At 35.7% G+C, this 24467-nt stretch overlaps 1 protein-coding gene across 1 annotated transcript; it reads left to right on the top strand.

Annotated features, from left to right (window-relative positions):
• Positions 1 to 623: 623 nt before the first annotated feature.
• LOC149237144 (putative polygalacturonase At1g80170) lies at positions 624 to 3969 on the top strand. The gene is made up of 10 exons (XM_089369167.1): positions 624 to 641; positions 730 to 891; positions 1272 to 1403; positions 1493 to 1648; positions 2047 to 2070; positions 2231 to 2438; positions 2674 to 2755; positions 2840 to 2948; positions 3074 to 3190; positions 3742 to 3969. Exons 1-10 carry the CDS (start codon positions 624 to 626, stop codon positions 3967 to 3969), a joined length of 1236 nt encoding a protein of 411 aa, XP_089225293.1.
• The last annotated feature ends 20498 nt before the right edge of the window (positions 3970 to 24467 follow it).

The raw sequence follows: 24467 nt of genomic DNA, 5'->3' as shown, positions 1-24467 counted from the left end.
TCCATTTTATTACAATACCAACCATATTTCAACCCCAATAAAGTCACCGATTCGATTTAATTTCCACAGGTGAGAAACGAAGCATCCAAACACCAAGATCACATCTAGGTACACCGTTGTAGAAAGAATTCGAAAGAAGTAACGCATCACAGATATAGACATGTAGATAACAACTAGGCACCCTTCGATGAAGACTTCTGAAGAAGAAACAGAATCTACGGCTCATGACCGTATCAGGTCAAAGAGAGTGACTCATTTCAGTCTCTCCGTAAGAATCGGAAACGGATAAAATCAGTTGGCGTGAAATCTTGATAAAATCAAGTATGGAGGCTCCGAAAAATGAATAACCATCAAACTATTCCTTGTCCTCTGGTATTTGAATATGTTACAGCAACATGAGATTCCTCAATGGCCAGTGATAGTTGGTCAATTTTTATGGCCACAGTGCGTTTTGAAAAAATAAAATGGACCAACCCGAGTCGATCAAGGTTTAGGTAGAGAGAAGAAAAAGCAAACCAAAAACAAGTTTCTGGCACTATAAAATCCCCGCTCTTCTGCCTTCCATGAAACAAGTTTCGAGCACCTATCGGCTACAACGAGGGTTCGACCTCCGAACTATCGCGATGGATTTCAAATTGGTGGTAATTCCTTGCAAACAATGTTTGTGATTTCTAATTTTTTGTGCGTGAAAAAATTACGAGTCGTTTTGAACAAATAAATTATGTGCAGACTACATTCGCTTCAGTTGTTGCTATTATGGCGCTGTTAATGGTGGATTCAAGCTGGGCTACTCATAGAAAGGTGCTAAGCAAAAGTGATTCCAGCGCTTCACCGATATTCAATGTCATGGACTACGGTGCACATGCCGGCGGTTTAAAAGATGATCGGACGGTGAATATTTTTTAATCAATTATATAGATTCAATATTCATTTGATATTTTTGTTGTAAAGTTTGATGCACTTCGCATATATTCATCGTTAATCCTGGGAGCCAGTGGGCGCGCACCTTTTTAAGTTAATACCGTCCCTTTGACAGAACTATTAGATTTTAGGAAAATTCCCTCCCACGGTGTTTTATTTTCACGCTTAAAATCTCTTTAGTATTCATGCACTAGGAATAAATAATTTTTTTGCTCTCTGGTAACTGCCAAAGATATGTGCCTATTCCTTTCAGAGAACAAGTTAAATCTTCTTTCGCAAACGAGAAAATTTGATTAGATTATTATCGTTGTTATAATACCTACGTATTGTTTCTCATTTGTGATTTATAGGCATTCATAGAAGCATGGGAAGCAGCATGCATGGCATCTTCCAACGCAGTGTTGCAAGTACCATTGGGGAAGACATTTCTAATTAAGCCAGTGACGTTTCTTGGCCCTTGCAAGTCTCATATTTTAGTAGAGGTGAGAAAGTTGAATATTGGATTGTATGCTTTTTAAGATGATCATGAAAATTCCATGTTAAATTATTTGCTAAAATCATAAATTTGCAGATTACTGGAACAATAGCTGCACCCAATAAACCATCTGCATGGAAGAGCAGTGAACTTAATCTTTGGATTCGATTTTATGGTATATCTGGGTTGACCATAGAAGGTGGCGGTGTCATTGATGGTCAAGGTCAAGATTGGTGGGCTAAATCCTGCAAGGTTAACCAACAAGAAGTAAGGGTTCCCTTTAACTGTTCTGTTTCACCTCACCATTGTGTACATGTGGCCACTAAAAAATGGGTGCTCCTGTTAAACCACACAAAAGGTTTCAGATATTTGCCCAATACACGCCAGTCATTTGTCCAATAAACGATGCACAAATGGCACTAACAATCTCCTTCCATACGCCGCTCTTATCCTCCAGGTCAGCCGCCATTGAAAATCCTGTCGTAATCCTCCCTAATATTCCATATCTTCCGCGTTCGACTCCACCTCTAGCCTTTTCACAAGCATCATCCAAAATCTTTCCCTGCCCAACACTTACCATTAAACAACAAATTAGAGTATAAAATGGCTTCTTCAATTTATATTAATCACGTCAAATTTCTTGTGTGCAGGGTTGCTTGGATGCGGCTCCACCGGTTTGTTTCCAGCCGGCAATCTTATCTTGATTACCTTCTTTATTTGATTGAAAAAAGACGCAATGATCACCTTGTTATAAACGGTTTTTTTAATCTTTCTGTAAATTTTAATTCAAGGCTGTGTTCATCCGATTGTTTGGATTTTGGGTTGGTCTTACAGGCAATGACTATTAGTAGATGTTCAAATGTTGTGATAAAAAATTTGCAATTTGTCAATAGCCAACGAATGCATCTCGTAGTGATCGACTCTTCTGATATCCAATTAAGCGGGCTTCAGATACAAGCTCCTGAACAAAGCCCAAACACTGATGGTATTCATTTACAAAGAGTTAAGAATGCCCAAATAAATAACTGTGTCATCCAGACAGGTTAGAAGTTAGTGATTTCACTAGTTTGCGTTAATTTGTTTATTCACATATTACCATATAGCATAGATTCATTTTCTTAATAATAAATCAGTCAATATCCTTCTAGCTTATATCTATCTCACCGCAGCTGCTATAAGTGCAAATCTTAATTTCACTTAGTTAAAGTTCAGATTGGCAAAACGCATAATAAACATAAAGGGTTCTGCTAATTATGATTAGAAATACTCTATATCAGGGGATGATTGCATTTCCATTTCGTCGGGCTCATCTACTATTAATATCAAAAACATAAAGTGTGGCCCAGGCCATGGCATCAGGTGAGATAAGTATTTTGGATCTTATCCTGCAGGAAATACAATCAGTAAAGATGAAATCTGAATTGTACTTCTTCTCTTGTGCAGCATTGGAAGTCTGGGAAAGAATGGAGAAGAAGCCCAAATTGATGGCATTCTAGTCGAAAACATCACTTTTGTCGAAACATCCAACGGAGTCAGAATCAAAACTTGGCAGGTTGGTTTAACAGGTGTATGGCTCCTTTAATTATTTCTATTCATACGGCAATGAACTGCAGTTCGTAATTGATATTAATCTGATAGGATGGTTATAACATAATTTATACTTTTGTAAATATACAGGGCGGTTCTGGCTATGCACGAAATATCATATTTGAAGACATAGTTGTTCATAATGTTAAAAATCCGATTATCATTGATCAGTACTATTGCGATTCCGCTTCACCTTGTAAAATTCAGGTGATCAACTAACCATTCTGGGCATTTCCATATTTTCCCAACATGCCCCCACTAAAATATATAGACTGAATACGTCTTAATATGAGTTTAGTTCCCGCCGTTGTTGAAATATCATTTTGAAGTCCGTGGATGTGTGCTTGCTATCGATGTTACTTGTTTAAGCGCACATAATATCCCATTTATTTTATCTTCTAAATACTATCAATCGGGTTAGTAATTGGTAACTACATAGAATTTCATCTTTAGGTAAAGAATCGGTAATCACGGAAGTTGGTAATTTCGGAAATCTCACCCAACTCAGAGAGACCCCTATAATTCCAACCATCAAAGTTAATACAAATTCTCTAAAAAACAATTGTGTGTCATTTTATTGTAATATAAAATAATTGTTTATATATATATATATATATATATATATATATATATATATTATATAATATATAATATAAACTTCACCTACGGACATCTGATCTCCACTAAATGCATAGAGGTAAAAACTATGTATTACTGTTTGGTATCAATAATTCAGTGCGTCATGTTGTTGTGTGCAGCCATCCGCAGTGCAAATACAAGATGTCACGTATAGAAACATACAGGGAACGTCATCGACCGATGTGGCTGTGAACTTTTCGTGCAGCGAGACAGTTGCTTGCACAGGAATTACTTTGACAAATGTCGAGATAACTTCAACGACTGCAAATAAAGTAAAGTCTGTGTGTGTCAATGCTCTGGGAATGGCTCTGGGGACTATTTTGCCGCCCAGCTGTCTGAAAAACTAGTGCGGCGCATTGGACTCTTTCAAAAGCATCACAATAAATCATAGCCAAACTTAACAAGATTCAGTTATACTGGATTTTGTTCTATCGGAACTTCATAATACTGTGAAATTTGGTTTTTTTGTCAACTTAATTGGTATCCACGGGATATTTCAAAAGCATGGCAATAAATCTTAGGCTAACTTAACAAGATTCAGTTATACTAGTTTTTGTTTTATGGGAACTTCATAATACTGTGAAATTTGGTCTTTTTTCAATTTACTTTCTACCTACAAGATACCTCAAAAGCATCACAATAAATCTTAGCCAAACTTAACAAGATATACTGGTTTTTGTTCTATGGGAACTTCAAATAATATTGTGAAATTTGGTCTTTTCTCAACTTACTTTATACTCATATTTGATACCATTTAATTTATACATTTTTATAAATTTACATTTAAATATATCGAAAACATCCATGCATATAAATTATTATTATATTTTATTTGACTAAATCTTTTTATTTTAATTACAAAATCAAAAACCATATATTTTAGAAAAGTTATAAATATAAATTAATTATGAAATTGTCAGAAAGAGAATTATTTATTATTTTTCAAATTATTTGTTTAATCCAATCTAAATTGGTACTTGAAACTTAGTACTAATACTTATCTCACCAAGTAAACACTTATTAGTGTAGAGTGTTAGTAAGTAGACTAAGTAATTGTGTATGTTATAATTATTAATCTTACCAAGTAAATATTTATTGGTGTAGAGTGCTAGTATTTAAAATTTTTGTTGGTACTTATCTCACTAAGTAAACACCTATTAGTGCAGAAAGTGATTGTGTATGTTATAATTAATTTTCCATATTTATTTGTCATACACCAGATTAATTAATCTAATAATTTTTATTTTTCTTCCCTGAATTTTCAAGGTGTTTTCTCTTCAAAATTAATACTCTGAAAAACATAAAGATTAAATTCACAAATTAATTAATTTAATTTTTATTTTTCTTACTTGAATTTTCGATGTCTTTTTGCTTCCAAATTAATACTCAGAAAGACATAAAGATTAAATTCACACTTCTTATGCCAATTTTCTGAAATGTGGTTTCTATACTCATAATTACAGCTTACAAATTTAAATGATAATTCAACATAATCCAATTAAGTGGTTATAATATTAAGAGTATTAGTTGTCATAATATTGAGAATATTAATTGGGCTCATGTGTTGTTTGATAATTTTTTATATAGTAATTTGTATTATCTATTATTTAATAATTTTAATCATTTATGTTATTTAATATTTTATTATTTGATATTTGATAATTTTATATATATATATATATATATAGATATATATTTATATATATTGCTATTTATTATTTGTAGGCTAAATTCATAATTGTATTAAATAAATATAAAAAGTAAATATGAATTTAAAAATGTTGAAATAGCTGTCTCGGGAGCAGTTCAATTGATTAATCTATCAGATCTGAAATCCTTGAACCTCAAAAGACATAGGCTCCAATTCCCCCTATTCATATCTTAGTTTACTAAATAAGCTGTTCCATTCCTCTCCATTACAAAAAAATTGCTTAAATAATTAATATATGAAATTCCATTTATTAATATATAAAAGATAACAAAAATATATCAACATATTTCATTCATAACTATAAAATAAAAACTAGTTTATTATAGGTATGCCACTGGGTTCCTCTAGGTTACAAAAGAAAATGTTGGAATAGTTAATATATGAAAGTTCATTTATTAATATAGAAGAGATGACAATATTATATCAACATATTCCATTCATAACTATAAAATAAAAATTAATTTATCATTATTTAAGAGTAAATTGTTATCCACAGTCTCGTCCTGAAGATCAACCACAAAGGCTGGTTGGAAACGTGTCAACCAAATATTCTCAATATGATCTTTTACCAAAATTTTTCATTAATAACTTAATATATATATTTTTTTGAAATAATAATTTAATAAATATAAATTTACAAGTATTATATAAAATATAAAAGTTAGCTATATTATTCCTTTATTCCTTTAAAAACTAAAACTACAATACAAGAATATATATATATATATATATATATATATATATATATATATATATATATATATATATATATATAGAAAGAATGTGAAATCTTAATTTTAAAATTTTTAATGGAAAAAATACATAACCGATTTTTAAAATAAAACAAAAATTATAGTAAATTCATATTATTTATATAAAATATAATATTTTTTCATATATAAATATAATAAAAATTAATATTATTTTAAATTTTAATTAAAATAACAATTAAATGTGTAATGAATATAAGTCAAAGAATTTTAATTTGAATAGTTTGGTAAATAATTTATTTCTTCAGTTGTGTGGGTTTATGTTTATTGAGATTTGTCATATCCTATTTGTTAGTGGCATTTAAAAGAAGTTGTCTCTCATGTAATATAAATCATATAATAAATGGTTAATAAAAGATATATATTTTATTGTAAATTAAAAACAAATCAAATAGAGTTATTAACTATAAAAATGATGTTAGATATAGGGAGAAAATGTGTAAAAAAACAAATAGGTTTTAAATTTTATAATTTTTTTTTGCAAGTGATAGGACATATGTTGACCATATTGAAAGTATAAGTATATTCCTCATATGGAATATGCAATGTTGTACTTGTGAAAAATAAATAAATAGATAAGTAATAAAAAGTTTTCAAACTAAAAATTATAATTATTCTATTGGTTATAATAAATAAATAAAATTCTAAAAATATAGAGTGAAATATTTTATAAAATTAATAGCATTGTCAAAATATATGAATATTTAATTTTAATTTAAAAATAAATATATTTAAAACAAACAAAAATTAATGTCTATAAAAAATTTAATTAACCATATTCGTATCATAAAATGTTTGTAAACCATGAGATTCAAAGTTCATATTTTCATGTGGATTAGACAAAAAAAAGAACAAATAACTAAAAATAACTAAAAGAAATATTGATAAAAAAAATTAAAAAACCAAAATTATATATAGAAAGAATAAAATGATTATTTTATATTGTAAATTATTAATATAAAAAAATATAAAAAATGAATTAAGCTATGAAAATCTAAATAATAATGATAATGACGATGTTGATGAACCTCCATTAAGACCAACCCGGTATGTCTAGCCTCAAGAAAAGAAAAATAATCTAATTGTGGTTCTTCAAAGCTTGTTTTTGTGATAAAAAAGAAGAGAATGAAATGCTCCAATATCGCTATAGCTAGGATGGTTTAATAATTCAATAAGTTTAGAAGTGTGGCAGATGTTCGTGAATTGAGAGGGGATGTGAGTAAGAACCAGGCAGTCTAAAAGGAAGTGTTTTTCATCTTCCACCTTCTTAGTATCGCAAATCTGGCAGATTCTATCATCTTAGGGAGTCTTGAGAGTACACCACCACCCGGTCTCACTTTGAAGCTCATGAGAATTAGTTCTTATCCTAGTGATGTTCATTTTTTTCTTAGTACTTGTTAACACAAGGAGATAATTCTTGTTATCAAAGGGTGGGGTTGATCACCTCCTTATAGTATCTTAGCTTCCTTTTACCCTCAAGCCCCTTATCATCCCGCAACCTCTCCTTAAAATTGGAGGTAATAGTATCTTTGACACCATCCTTGCTTCCCATGATGATCTCCTCCTTAATTCCCCAATGGTTGAGCCAAGACTAGGCATCGTTATCCCAACTGCGCTTGAGGCGAAGGTGGGAGTTTTGACTAAAGTTAGAAGCAATTTCTGGGAGCCTATTGGATTCCATGTTGTAAAGCTTCTTCTTATACATTATATATCTGAACATAATCATACTTTGAATGGGGTACATGTCAACATTGATCAAGAGGATAGGATAGGGAGTATTTCCCTTGATCTTTAGGTTGTAGGTTATGAATTCCTTTTGAATCTTCTCAATATTTCTCCATGACTTTCTGGATATACTACAACCCCAAACTTTGCATTCGTATAAGACAACAGGGGTAATGAGAGTCTTAAAGAGGAACCTTTTTTTATTACAAGCACAAAGATTAGCCAACTTACAATTGTTTTCAAGCTGATAATATAATAATTGTTTTCAAGCTGATAATACAATTGTTTTCAAGCTCATAATAAGCTTTGTAGCCTCCAATAATCCTTTTCTCGATGTTATAATTCTAGTTGAGTTAATGAGGAAAGTCAATACCCAAATATTTGTAAAAAGAAACCTGCTCTAAACAATGTTTATTATAGGCGAAACTACCATGGGTGGTGTTTTTTGTTTTAATGATCATGAATTTAGTCTTGTCGGTATTAATGGTCATAAACATCAAGAGTCTTAAGTTTCTTGTATAGGTCATCATGGCATTTTGCAAGAAGAACAATATCATCAGCATAGAGGAGAAGAATTTCGATTATATCACCAAACTTGTGCCCTTGCAACCTGGAGTTTCGAGACACTCCTCAAGCTTATCGATATGAATGCCAAAAAGGGTAAGAGATAGGGGACGCCGCTGCTTAACCCCTATACTACATTTAATATCTTTAGTCCACCCTTTGTGGGTCTTAAGCTTTGACAATGACAGTCTAGTAGAAGGATCATAGCAATCCTCAAGTTAGGAGGAAATATTGAAAATGAATATTAATTATCCTCACTACCTGAGGAACTATTGAAAATGAAAATTATATATATATATATATATATATATATATATATATATATATATATATATATATATATATATAATGAATATTGATTAGTTATTCTATTATCATGGGATAAAGGTAAAGGATAAATAATAGTAATAATAATAATAAAAAAATTATATAGTTAGGAATTTTTTATTTTAAAAGTTAGAATAAACATTAATAAGTTTTTTAATATAGTTTAAACATATCATCGCAATGAACACTTATTTATTATACTCTGTGCAAACTTGGTATTATAATCATATTTTTTTATTTTTATGATGACATTTAACAATACATTATTTTATTACTAATTTAATTTTTTAATGAAATCTTTATTTTTATTATTTTTTAGTTTAATTAAATTAGGTTTAAAACTAAGCCCTACTATGTAGCATTTCTTTTTACTCTCACAAATATATATATTAAATTCAAATTTCTCACATTAAAATGTTATATAAATTTATTATTATTTAATTTTTAAATATATATTATTTTTATTGAATAATAAATTTTTTTACCCATACCTAATAAATTAGATAAACTTATATTTATTCATTTTTAAAATCAACATAATTACTTATTTGATTTTTTCATTGCCCTATCAAATCACAAAATAAATAAATACTAAAATCAATTTATCACATATTCTTGTGCAAATTTACCTTTAAACAATGGAAATGTTTGATTGTGTGGAAAAATGTGAGTTGACGTGAACTGACGCTGGCCCACAGAACGTGGTATGCGTGGACGGATGAATGTTTGATCGTGTGGAAAAATGTGAGTTGACGTGAACTGATGGTGGCACACAGCGTGGCATGCGTGGACGGAGGAATTTTAGAAATTGGGTTTACCACTTTGAAAACAGATTCGATGCCATAGGGCGAATTTGATCGCTCGGTTTCAAAGAGACGTAAAATACAAAAATTGCATTCATTTCAGAGTTGACACGATTACAGCGCACTATCAGGAACCGGGCGCAGTCTAAGAAAGTCGGGCGTTTGTATTTCCATGAAAGTCTGCTAATTAGTTCCACGACTCGGCGGACTAAGAAAAACAGTTTAGGTAAATGCGGAAACTCACTATCTGAAGACCTCGGGGACGTTTATTTGTCTCTCGATTCTGATTCCGCTTTCCGATAAGTGCATTCTAACTCTGTTGATTGACGTGGCAGTGCACGCCCGCAAAACGCACAAATACGACTAGTCGGTTGACGTTGCTTTCTTAAAGCCACAGTTGTTCCACGACGGAGAATCACCCAGGGTGGAACTCAAATTAATTTCAAAATGCCAAAAAAAATAGAAACAGGAATTGGTGAATAAACTTGTTTTATTTACAAATATCAGAAAAATTAAAAGTAAAAATTGGTGACGAGACTCATTTTTATGGTGAAAAATCTGTTTTCATATTCTCCAAAAAAAAATATTTGCAAATACCAAAAATTTTTAAAAACAAGAATTGGTTATAAGACTTGTTTTCAAGCCAAAAAAGATTTATAATATTTCCAACCTTTGAAATTTTGATTTGAATTCTTTGAAAACTTCTCAACTCCTTCTTAGAGTCAACGAGTCACTCATTATGACCGGAAAATACCACAAAATACCACAAAATACCAAATACCACAAAATTTCAAATACCACAAAATTAAGGAGGAGAATTTATTTTAAAAGTGCGAATGAATAAAAAAAGGTTTTTAATATTTCAAACCTTTGAATTTTGATTTGAATTCGTTCAAAACTTCTGAACTTCTTATTAGAGTCAACGAGTCACTCATTATGACCGGAAAAGGAGGAGAGTTTATTTTAAAAGTGCGAATGAATAAAAAATGAATATGCATGGTGGTTGTGTTGTTTGTCTGTGCATTTTTCCAATCTTAAAATAGCGTTATTTTTTACTAAATGCAATCGCTTTTATTGATAATTTTAGAAGTGCGAATTGTCCAAATCCTTTCATAATATAAAAAATGAATAAAAATGAATGCGCATGGTGGTTGCGTGGTACATTTCAGAAACAAGCACAGTAGTTGATCTGTAAGAAATAGCGTTATTTCTTATTAAATGGAATCGCTTTTTAAGGTGGAACACTCTCATCGAACTATGCGGATGATTGCTATAAGATATTTTATTTTAGTTCCCAGAATGGAAATTCCAAAATGTTAAAGGTTTGTTTTCACAATAATGATGTTAACAATTCTCGAGTGTAATATTCCTAATCAATCACCAATTTAGATTCTCCCATAGCTTGAATAATTTTCACCGCTCTGAGAAAACCAGAGAGCAATCAATTCAACATTATTATTGTAATATCCTTGGCATAAGCTCCCATAAAAACTCTCCTAAAATGAGGGCCGTGGAATAATTAAATATTATTAATTGTTATATTAATATCACATGATGAATATTTTTGTAATTCTTAATTATAATAATATTACAAGAATTAATTCTTTTATTTAGAAGAATTTATATTCTTCTATCTAAATAAGTTATATTTCTAAGTTGATATATTTTATGAGTTTTAGAAATAATAAATAATAGTTTTAGAAAAGCTATGGAGAAGTGATATTTTGGTTATAAGTCAAAAGAGAATATACCTTCAAAAGAAAAGTATGAGAGGTTTATGGATGATTTATTGAGTGATTCTAGAATTTAGGAAAATATGATTTTTATGGAGTAACTTGTAGATAATTTATGGAGTGATTTTAGGAAATAATGAGTAATAGTTTTAGAAAAGCTATGAAGTGATATTTTGGTCATAGGGCAAAAGAAAATATACATTCAAAAGAAAAGCATGAGAGATTCATGGATGATTTATTGAGTGATTCTAGAATTTAGGAAAATATTATTTATGGAGTGACTTGCAGATAATTGATGGAGTGATTTTAGGATTTAGGAAAAATATGATTTATGGAGTCAGTTATGAAATGATATATGAGAATGAATGAAAAATTACATGTAGAATGGAGCCAAGAGAGAAGGAGGAGGGATTCCAACCATGCATTAAAAAAAATAAGAGTCAAGTAAGAGTGAAATTTATTTGCATAAAAAAAATCATATGATAAAGAGTTTGGGATTATTTTCTTTGGAAAACTTCAATGGAATTTCATGCATAGAGGAGTAAGTGTTTTGAACATTGAATTATTAAAGGACTTCATGTGCATTGAATTCTTAAGGATGTTCTCATGATGCATGTGCATCAAATATTTAAAGAAACATATTGTACTCTTAAAGAGAATATGTGCTTATGTGCATAGGAATAACATCTAGTATATTTGATTTACTGGAAATGAATATGTGAGTAACTTTTTTGAGAACGAGTTCTATTAAAGCCTTTGCATAAAATACCATGGGTTGTGTTATTTGAGAATTTTTTTTATTTTATGCTATTTCTTTATGAAATATGATAAATTTTCAAATGTGTGAAACGATGGGAAAATATTTTGTATTGCGTGCATCATGGCTAGTGAGTTAGCTAACTTTTGGAAAAAGAATAATTAGTGTGTTAAATCCTAGTTATATATATATATATATATATATATATATATATATATATATATATATATATATATATATATATATATATATATGTATGTGAAAAGAAGTATTTGTTGTGTTTGAACTCCTCAAAAAGAAGAGAAGAGAAAAACAAGTCCTTGTATATATTATGGAATTATATTCTTAGAGAGGAAAATGGGCAAATGTATTTTTATCATGCTCAGATTCTTCTTGAGGATTCTTTAGAGAAACATATACATTGCATGCATGGGAAAATATAGTTTTGGTATTGGATTTTTAATGAAAATGAAGGTTCAATTGCATAATATTGATTGTATTAACCTTCTTTTAGGAAGAATAATATGCAATTGCACACATAAAGGGATTAAATATGGTATTAGTTTTCTTTTAGGAGAAGATTATGTATAGTTATTGGGCTAAATATTTTGGTAAGAGGGAAGTGTTTCTTTGCATTTATGAAAGAATAAATGTTATGTGTTTGATCTCTTGGAAAAGGAATGTGTTTTCCATGCAAGATTTAGTCAATTTTCTTTGGAAAAAAGTATACGTTTCACATAAAAGAGGAATGCACTATCATGTTATTTTATGTTGAAGAGGACAAGTAGTTGCATGCACAAAATTGTAGGTATTATGTTAACTAAGTTTGAAATAGAGCTTGCATTTTATACATAATAGCCATTGTAAATGGCTCTCCTATGGAAAAGATATTTTTGGAAAAGAACATGCATTCACTTGCATAAGTATAGAATATATTGCGTTAATCCCTTTGAAAAGTAAAACATAATAGTAGGCACAAAGAAAATTGTGTGTTCGGCTAGTTCTCTTGAAAGCCTGTTATGCATTTGTATGCACAAGAACAATGTCGAGTATGTTAGCTTTCTTTTGGAAAGAATATGAATAGTTGAAGTTGCGAGCCTTGTAGCTTGAAAAGTTCTTGCCAAAACTTGCTGGTGAAAGTGGGGCCGCGATCAAACACAATGGAAGTCATCATGCCATGTAGTTTGAAAATATGGTCCACGAAATCTTGAGTCACCAATGTGGGGGTAAATGTGTGGGCCAGAGCACAAAAATTATCATATTTAGAAAGTTTGTCCACAACCACCATGATGATAGATTTGTTGCCCAACTTTGGGAGACCAATGATGAAATCCATGGAAACATCCATCTAAATGGAAGCAAGGAGTGGAAATGGTTGTAAGGATCATGGTAACTTTATTGTTTCTCCTTTGTTGCGTTGACACACATCAAATTCAGCTAGAAAAGCAAGAATGTTGTTTTTCATGCCAGTCCAAAAGAAATAACGATGAGCGCAAGCATAAGTCTTCTGAAATCATGAATGCCTTGCAGTTGGAGATGACTACAACTCTTCCAAGATGTGGGTTTTGAGGGTGGATTCCAGTAATATAACTACTCGATCCTTGTAGCGAAGAATATCATCCTTCCAAGAGTAGTCAACTGAGGAAGGATCTTCTCTTAAGTTATTAATAAGTTGGGAGAGAGACGGGTGTGATAATCATTCCTTATGAGGCACTTCAATCTAATATGGTATGGGAAGAGAGATTGATAGCATGGTGCTTTCATCCTCAAACTGGCATGATAAAGCATTAGCTACTCATTGTCAGGCCCTTTCTTGTAAATTATCTCATAATCATATCCTAGCAGTTTGGCTAGCTATTTGTTTTGCTATGGCAATGATAGACGTTTCTCTAAAAAAAAAATTCGGCTTTGATGGTCCGTGCAGATTTGGAAATGTCACCCCAACATGTATGGTTGCCAAGTGTGTATTGCATGTAATATGGCCATCATTTATATCTCATAGGTAGATTGACCCAGATGTTTTCCACTCAGTTGTTGGTTGGTGACGGCTAATGGCCAACCTTCTTGCATTAATACAAGAATAATAATAGTACTAGAAGCATCACTTTCAATGAAAAAATATTTGGTGAAGTCTGTTAGGGCCAATAGCGGAGTGGAGCACATGGCATGTTTGAGAGGCACGAATGTTTGTTGAGTTGCATGAGTCCAGAGAAATGATTTTTTCATGAGGATATTAGTGAGAGGTCTAGTAATGCAACCATAATTTTGAAAATTTTTCGATAGTAGCCAGTGGGACCCAAGAATCCCCTCAAACTCTTAAAGGTTTTTGGTTGGGGTCAATCTTGAATTTTCTATACCTTTCTTGGATCAACCCTCACTCCTTCACGACCCACAATGTGTCCCAAATACTCGACTTATTCCATTCGAAAAGTGCACCTGGACAATTTGACAAAGAATTTGTGATTCCAGAGTAGTTGAAAGATTAGGTCTACATGTTGAATATGTTTGTACCAGGTTAGGTTGTATATGAGAATGTCATCAAAGAAGACTGGGACAAATTTTTGGAGATATGGTTACAGTAGGTGGTCCATTTGGCTTTGAAAAGTATATAGAGCTTTAAAAAGACAAAATGGCATGACCAAGAATTCATAATGGCCTTCATGAGCTCGAAAGGTAGTCTTGGGAATGTCTACTTCCTTCATGTGTATTTGGTGATAGCCAAAGTGAGGATCTAGCTTGCTGAATAATTGAGCAGCATGTAGTACATCAAGAAGATAATCAACAGCTGGAATAGGAAATTTTTCTTTGACAGTGAGCTTGTTGAGGGTCCGAAAGTCTAGATGCATGCACCATTCACCATATTTCTTTAGAACCATGACCACTGGGGATGAATAAAGACTGATATTGAGATGAATAACACCACCTTTGAGGAGTTCCTTGACGAGTTTTTCAATTTCATTATTTTGGGCGAAAGGATATTTGTATGGGCGCACATTAGGTGGTTGGGTCCCCAGGACCAAAGGGATTCTATGACCATGTTCACCCCTAGAGGGTGGAAGTTCTTTATGTTATCAAATACCTACTGGTGGTGGTCTAAGGCCTATTGTATCTTAGGATGAATATGAGGAGTAGTGGAGTCAATGGCTTCGTTGGTATTAAATTGGGCGATGACTCCATGATGTCCCTTTTTCAAAATATTTTCCATTCAATGCGAGCACCTATTTGGAGTCCATGTAATGTATGAATGTGTTCGTTCTCCTTAGATATCATATATAACTCCTTGAAATCCATTGTGATCCGGCCTAATGTGCAAAGCCATTCAGCACCCAAGACAATATCACAACCACCCATTTCAATAGAAAACATGTGGTTCTTTAGGTGGTAGTTTCCCATCTGAAGATTTATATTTTTAGAGTGGCCTTCATATTTCATGGTTCCCCCATCAGCAATAAGGACATGGAAATTAGAGACTGCCCACACAAAACAATGAACAACTTCGACGACTCACTTATGGCTAAAGTTATGAGTGCTTCCACTGTCAACCAATACCACTACTGGTTGATGTTTAAGAAAGCCTCGGATTTTGAGAGTTTGAGGTGAAGAAATGTCCGCCAAATCATGTAGTGATATAACTGGTTCATCTTGCATAGTTGTGATATCATTGTCAAGCTAGGTTTCCTCAACTTTGTCCTCGCGCCCACCAAGGGCTTAGGCTTCCTCAAATGAGTTTTTATTAGTAACATAAATTTGAAATATTTTTGTTTCCTTGAATTTATGCCCCGAGGAGTATTTTTCATCACAATAGTAGCATAATCCTTGTTTTCTTCTTTCAGCCATTTCTTCTGGAGACACCTTTTAAACCTTAAGTGTTTGGGTAGGGCCCTCAGCTTGGGTGGGATGCCCCTTGGCTACAAAATTTTGACGAGTGGACTCGGAAGCTAAGGATACTTCCACCTCGATGGCCTTTTTGTAGGCATCCATCCACGTGCCTGGGTGGTGCATTTGAACATGGGCTTAGATGGCTTCTTTGAGACCATTGATGAAACACTCAAAGTAGAAGTCATCTCCTAGACTATCAGTTTTAATGGCCAATGTCTCAAAGGTTGAAATGTAGTATTTTACTATGCTTGTCTGCTGAAGCTTAGTGAGACGACCCAAAAAATTAGATTCCCTGTCAAAGCAGTCACATAAGGCTTTTGATAACATGTTACAAGTTATTTTCTCGGGATAACATTTTTTATGAAACTACCACCATTTCCATCTCTCTTTGTCCAATTAAAGGGCTTCCACATGTAGTTTTGTTTGATATTCATAGATATCATTAAGGGAGAAATATTGTTCCATTTGTGCTACCCATACTGTAGGATTAGAGCCATCAAGTTTGTACATGTCTAGCTTGGGTGGGATCATTGAAGTGAATATGATGGTTGGACTCTCCTTTGAGGTGTTATTCAACACTATGACCCTCCCGATGAGACCTCTGCATCATATTGGTGAGCAGTGAAAGTTGTGAGGTAATTTATTCGATATTTCCCTGGAACTCATCTAACCTTTTTTCAAGGCTCTCAATCTTCTCATAGGCCATGACCTGAGATCTAGTACCTACCATACACAAAACCCGGTAAATTACTTAAGAGTAGGCTTCTTACGAAGACGGTGATCTTAGGAATCTATTGGCGGGGATCACTAGAAGTCACTTCGGGAAAAATTTGGGACCACCAAAAATTGAGGCTAACAAGTGAATGGTACCACTGTGATCAGCTCGTCGTCATAAAGCTTATGTGCTAAGTCTCTTGCAAGCGTCAAGTTTTAGTCCCCGCAGATCAATACTGTAGTGGCCAAATTCCAAAAAACTTCATACTGCCCAATGTCTTGTGAAAATAGGGCCTATATTGTAGTAGCATCAAACCTCGCTGCACAAAGAACTTGATCAGCACCGCAAAACCCCAACTGATGAATGTGAGCTGCATAGTGGCAGAAAAACCCCAACTGTTGGATTTGATTTGTACGGCGATGGTAGAACTTTAATTGTTGGATCTTATTTGCATTGCGGTGATAGAACCCCAACTATTGGAGCTGATTTGGAAGATAAGGTAGTGGGATCTCTTCAGATAGTAGAGGAATCTATGGTCATAAAGGAGTGTCAGGGGCTATAGATCGCAAAATACAGGGGGTTTGACAATAGTTCTTGGCCCTATATTTTAGGGCACTAACTAAGGAGGATCAACTGTACCCTTGGCTGGACTACCTGAATACACTATAGTATGTGCATGTAATTTCCTCGAGTGATTTTCTAAGTGTACTATAGGAGAAAAACGACTGACAACTGATCGAAGGTTAGGTTTCAGGTGCACCTAGGGGGCTTCCGATATACCAAAGGGTACGTGGAAGTGTAGTCCGTTCGCGGTCCCATCTAATGCGCTACTACTCGAAGGGGTACCCATAGTGGTTACAAGGAAGTATAAACAGCGTGACCACCTCTTGTATTTCCTGTATGCATGCCTCCCCAAATCCGTAGGTTTATGTGCTCAATGACAAGTCCCATGGTTTAAAGATGTCGGAACATGTCTCTAGGCTAAAAAAAGATCTGCAAAAATTGGAGGTACAATCGGCCTTGGAAAGTACTCTAGTACCACTTGTTATGCTCTCGACCTGCAAGAAATGGCACAATACCATAAATGTGAACAAATATAGCCCATAACACAGAATAAAATGATAAAAACAACAAGTATTTTATTATTCATAAATAGATTCAATGTTCGCTTGCCTCTTCAAGGTGGCAACCTCGAGTAGAGTAGAGCTCATTTACAATAAGAATCGATGGTCTTTCCTTTACAAACTAAGAATATTTATAGCTAAATGACATCTAAAACCCTAACTACTAGTTGTACCTTGCATAACTCAGGTTAACCACTTTATTTTATTAACTATGGCCCATTTCCAGCTAACTGTGGTCCCTTTTCTCTAATTCAGGTCAACCAATCACAATTATTAATGCGAGTTTTATTTACTCTCTAACTAAAAATGATCATGACTTGGCCTATTGGGCTTATTTCATAAATAAAGAGGTTAGGGTTGGACCCTAACAGAGTGTTGAGTGGTGTAGCCTCTTGAGTGAGTGATTGTCTCACTAGTGAGTTGCAACCTATCTCATATTTGGTATTCCATTTATGAGTTGGTACCAGAGCCACAATGGGGCTTGCGAGGTTGGAGTTGAGTTTGGCTATTGTGAATGTGGTTTGTGACTCACTTCTTAGAGATGCGTGGAGGACAGTGCAAGGCATGATTGCTATGTAGATGTTGGTGAGTTGAAGACAATTGATACTAATCATGGTAGATGTTTTGATCCAGGTGCGAGGATGAATACAAGCCTAAAAGGAAGGTACTTTAACTGGTCCATTGACTATGCTAGCCAATGTGATTGTACATTCTAACCATTTACTCAACTATTAGTGTTGGGTTGACCATGTTAATGGTGCGTTGGATAAACTCGAGCTATTTTTTTTGTGAACAAGTGCATTGAATGTATACGTAGATGCAAATAACAGTTGAGTAAGTTTATGTAAGCCATGTGAAGTGAGCTTACATGTAGCTGGATGGGACAAAACAATGGTTGTGTATCTAGTTAGATCGAATCATATACATTGATTATCTAAATGTTGGGAGATTTTGTGGGAACTGTGTTGTGTGTTATGTGAAGAGTGGAGATGCCTACTATATAACGAGGATGTTGTATGTTCGCTAAGATACTGTGTGCAGATGAGTGATCAATTTTTTTTTTAGATGATGGAAAATGAAACTTTACAATATGTTGATGGTCATGCAATAGTGCCATTTTTTTATATCCTCAAGACATGTTGCTAGAATCCAAAGCAAGGGTTTAAAGCCTTGTGGGTTCATGAAATCCCTGTCAATCTAATAAAGAAGAACATTATATACACATAAACAAAAGTGGTATTTAGGTGTATATATTTATTTCTCTTTGTATATACATACAACAAGAATGTGTGAATGAGAAGAAGAGATCGGGAATATAAATGAAACAATTGGAAAGAAATTGTGTGATTAGCTCGTGAACTCACATCAAACTCCTTCACACATATTTGTGGATAGATTCCATTGTAGTGCTTTTTATTTAAATCTCCATTAAATTGTGGGATTCGTAAGGTCTAGGACTAGAGTGTTAGTGGATGCTTGTATATATCTAGGTCATCATATTGATGTTCACAATGTTAGGCCAATGTCTTTCACTCCACATTAACTCTATATTAAAAAAAAAAATGAAAATGAAACATAGTTACATATAAATTTGAAAGCCATTTGTGGATTATGTATATCGCAGAGTGACTAGACTCCACAAATCATAGAATTTTATAGCCTTGATGCATGAAGATGTGGAAGTAATGATCCAAGTGGATGTTGGTGGCCACCTGCCTATCCCATTTGGACCCCCGCAACTGTCTCTTTCAGCATTTTCAGTTTCCTAAATTGTAGCACAGTTTACTATTTTTAGCAGTTTTTCGGGTCCTGAACTTCCGGAGCCATTTTGAGGCCCTAAACGACGTTTTTTGGGAAATCTGGGGCAACGTGGGTGGATGGACCCATGTTGCCTCCCAAAGTGGTAGTGCTCAGATAGATCTTTCTAACGAGCTATTGTACGTGTCAAACAGAGATCGTATGCCCAAGTTACGACCCCGGGAAGTTGATGTACCAATTTACCCAAACGGGGCCCATAGTTTGGCGTTTCATCTTCTAGGGTTAGGTTTTGGAATGCTAAGGGTTTTCCATTGTTTCTCAACAATAAATAGGCCTTCGAGCCTCATTGTAAGACAGTTCAGGGGCATGTAGCCACACATCTCTTCTTAGAGATAAGCTACCATCGCCCTAGCTGGTTTATTTCCATTTCTGGTTGTAAGCATATTTCAGTATTTTCCATTAATGAAATGAAGTATTATTTCCACTGCATATCTGTGTTTATGGTTATCTCTGTAATTTGTTTCGTTCCTGTCTAAATCCGGATCAGTGGTATCAGAGCGGTCTGTTTTTTCTCTTTTTTTCTTTGCATGTCCCCAACAAGGTTGGGATATAAGGAGTTAGGGCTTGAACTGGTGGAACCTTTGCAAGACCAGCCTCGCAAATCCCGACGGCCTCCCATGGAGGATGAGAGCAAAGACGAGGGAGAAGGAGATCCTATCAAAATCTTGCTCGAACAAGCCCCGAGCAACAACAGAACGCGATGATGGACAACTTTTCCCAGATCCCTCAGCGGCTACCCAAAAGTGACACATCGACTTCTAGCAGCTACTCTCGAAACGCCACGCCCTTTAAGGTACAAGTTAATTTTCAAATCCCCATATTCGAGGGTCAGATAGACGTAGATGCCTTAGATAAATGGTTAAATCTGCTAGAGGGTTATTTTTTTGTTCATGAATTTTCGAGTCAGGAAAAGATTGTTTTCGCTCTTCTCAAAGAAACCCCCCACGTCAAGGATTGGTGGGAAACCTACTGTGAGAAGAAGGATGAAATTACAGACTCACTATTTTCAGCCGCACCCACCTGGAATGACTTCCGGGAAGCCATCAAGGAGCAGTACTACCCTGTCAAAAGCTATGAGGACAAATACATCAAATGGACCACACTGCGGCAAGGACGAGACCAAGATGTGCCAGAGTTCACAAACATTTTTCATACCCTTCGCACACAGTTGGGTATCAAAGATTCTGAGCTACATCTGGTACTCAAATACTGTGAGAAGAAGGATTGGTGAGAAACCTACTGTGAGCAGAAGGATGAAATTACAGGCTCAATATTTTCAGCCGCACCCACTTCGAATGACTTCCGGGATGCCATCAAGGAGAAGTACTACCCTTTCAAAAGCTATGAGGAAAAATACATCAAATGGACCACACTGCGGCAGGGATGAGACCAAGATGTGCCGAAGTTCACAAACATTTTTCATACCCTTCGCACACAGTTGGGTATCAAAGATTCTGAGCTGCATCTGGTACTCAAATACTGCACCTGCCTACATAGATACATCTAGGAAGAGATGGAGTACTTGAACATCTCCTCACTCAGCACAACACATCGATACGCTGTCAAAATCGAGCAAGGGTTCAAACAGAAGAAGCGAGACTTTGGATATGAAAATCCGAAGCCCAAAGGACAAAGCCAAGGCGGGGTGACCCAAGACAACCCGTCGAAGCCGCAAGAAAGGAACAACACCACGAATCTGAAGAAGGACACAGGAGAGTGGTGCGTGTTCCACAAGAGTCCCACTCATAACACAAGTGAGTGTCGGACGAAGCAGTCGTTGGTGGCCGAGTTGAAGGCTTCTTAATCAAATGCATGTTCCGACCATGAGCTAGAACCCGACAAGGGGAATGGCAAAGGGAAGCAGATCATTGATGTAGATCCCAGCGCCACTGTTGCCACCGCCAAGATCAAGAAAAATGAGTCTGAAAATCCAGAGGAAGGGGAGCGTCTTTTCCACTCACAGATGTGGGTGAAGATTTCGCCACTTCAATTCATTGTTGACAGTGGTAGCAAAAAGAACCTTGTTTCAGCAGAGGTCGTGAAGCGTTTGGGCCTACCGACTACACCACAGCCCCCAGCCGTACAGTATCGGATGGCTTCATGAAGGACGAGATCTCAAAGTTCGCCAGTAGTGCTGCCTTCCCTATAGCATTAAACCCTTCACAGACGAGGTATTGTGTGATGTTATACCTCTGCATGTTTGTGATGTATTACCAGGCCAACCATACTTGTCGAGGAGACATGCTGTGTATGAGTCAAGGCCTCGTGCTATCATTATTTCTTTGAATAATTCATTATACAGGATACCAGAGGTAGCCCCACCTACCGCCACATATTTGATCACCGCTAAGAAAGGCAACAAGCTCATCTCCCAGACGAGGAAATTCATCTGTCTGGTTGACTCCCAAAGTAAGGGGAAGATTGTCATCACATCCATCACCCCTGTTAAGGGTTCTTCCATGCAGCAACAACAGCAAAGGGATACAGTCATGACAAGACACAGGAACAACTTCACCTCACCCACAGGGTTACCACACAAGTTCCGGGTGGGCGACAAAGTTTGGTTACATCTGCAGAGAGAACGCCTTACCAGAACCCATCAGAAACTCAGGCGACTCCGACATGGCTATGGGAAACAATGCTTTGAAGCACAACATTCCTCCATTCCTTGGCTTGCACCGAGTGTTCAATGTGGACCGCCGTCAACCATGCTTCCCTCAATTTCTGGACACATCAGAGATTGCAAAACAACTCACGAGAGACCCAGCTCAGTAGAGGATTCCTCATCTCGGGGAGGAACTCAATGCAATGGAGACCATTGCTTCCTAAGTTGGGAGGAATGATCCAGGTGGATGTTGGTGGCCACCCACCTATCCCATTTGGACCCCCACAACTGTCTCTTGCAGCATTTTCAGTTTCCTAAATTGTAGCACATTTTACTGTTTTTAGCAGTTTTTCGGGTCCTGAACTTCCCGAGCCGTTTTGAGGTCATAAACGACATTTTTTTGGGAAATCTGGGGCAACATGGGTCCATGGACTGATGTTGCCTCCCAAAGTGGTAGTGCTCAGATAGATCTTTCTAACGAGCTATTGTACGCGTCAAATGGAGATCGTATGCCAAAGTTACGACCTCGGGAAGTTGATGTACCAATTTACCCAAACAGAGCCCATAGTTTGGCGTTTCATCTCCTAGGGTAAGGTTTTGGAATGTTAAGGGTTTTCCATTGTTTCTCCACAATAAATAGGCTGTCAAGCCTCCTCATCGTAAGACAGTTCAGGGGCATGTAGTCACACATCTCTTCTCACAGATAAGTTACCATCGGCCTAGCTGGTTTATTTCCATTTCTGGTTGTAAGCATATTTCAATATTTTCCATTAATGAAATGAAGTATTATTTCCGCTGCATATCTGTGTTTATGGTTATCTCTGTGATTTTTTGCATTCCTGTCTAAATCCGGATCCGTGGTATTAGAGCGGTCTGCTTTTTCTCTTTTTTTCTTTGCATGTCCCCAACAAGTTCGGGATATAAGGAGTTAGGGCTTGAACTAGTCGAACCTTTGCAAGACCAGCCTTGCAAATCCCGACGGCCTCCCATGGAGGATGAGAAGAAAGAGGAGGGAGCAGGAGATCCTATCAAAATCTTTGTCGAAAAAGCCCTCGAGCGACAACGGAATGCGATGATGGACAGCTTTGCCCAGATCCTTCAGTCGCTACCCAAAAGTGACACATCGACTTCCAACAGCTACTCTAGAAACGCCACGCCCTTTAAGGTACATGTTAATTTTGAAATCCCATATTCGAGGGTCAGATAGACACAGATGCCATAGATAAATTGTTAAATTTGCTAGAGGGTTATTTTTCTGTTCATGAATTTTCGAGTCGGGAAAAGATTGTTTTCGCTCTTCTCAAAGCAGCAGGTTTCCCACGTCAAGGATTGGTGGGAAACCTAATGTGAGCAGAACGATGGAAGTACAGGCTCACTATTTTTAGCCTTACCCACTTGGAATAACTTTTGGGATGCCATCAAGGAGCAGTACTACCCTGTCAAAAGCTATGAGGACAAATACATCAAATGGACCACACTGCGGCAGGGACGAGACCAAGACGTGCTGGAGTTCACAAACATTTTTCATACCCTTCGCACACAGTTTGGTATGAAAGATTATGAGCTACATCTGGTACTCAAATACCGCACCTGACTACACAGTTACATCCAGGAAGAGATGGAGTTCTTGAACATCTCCTCACTTAGCACAGCACATCGATACGCTGTCAAAATCGAGCAAAAGTTCAAATAGAAGAAGCGAGACTTTGGATATGCAAATACGAAGCCTAAAGGACAAAGCCAAGGCGGGGTGACCCAAGACAACCCGTCGAAGCCGCAAGAAAGTAACAACACCACGAAGCCGAAGAAGGACACAGGAAAGTGGTGTGAGTTCCACAAGAGTCCCACTCATAACACAAGTGAGTGTCGGACGAAGCAGTCTCTGGTGGCTGAGTTGAAGGCTTCCGAATCAAATGCATGTTCTGACCCTGAGCTAGAACCCGACAAGGGGAATGGCAAAGGGAAGCAGATCATTTTGCAGATCCCAGCGCCACTGTTGCCACCGCCAAGATCAAGAAAAATGAGTCCGAAAATCTAGAGGAAGTGGAGCGTCTTTTCCACTCACAGATGTGGGTGAAGCTTTCGCCACTGCAATTCATTGTTGACAGTGGTAGCCAAAAGAACTTTGTTTCAGCAGAGGTCGTGAAGCGGTTGGGCCTATCGACTACACCACGGCCCCCAGTCGTATAGTATCGGATGGCTTCATGAAGGACGAGATCTCAAAGTTCGCCAGCTGTGCTGCCTTCCCTACAGCATCAAGCCCTTCACAGACGAGGTATTGTGTGATGTTACACCTTTGGATGTTTGTCATGTA

This window comes from Pinus tabuliformis, chromosome 8, assembly GCF_031772625.1.
Source record: "Pinus tabuliformis cultivar Carrire ecotype Pingquan chromosome 8, CPIR1, whole genome shotgun sequence".
NCBI classification, from domain to species: Eukaryota; Viridiplantae; Streptophyta; class Pinopsida; order Pinales; family Pinaceae; genus Pinus; species Pinus tabuliformis.
This window is presented reverse-complemented; position numbering and strand designations above follow the sequence as displayed.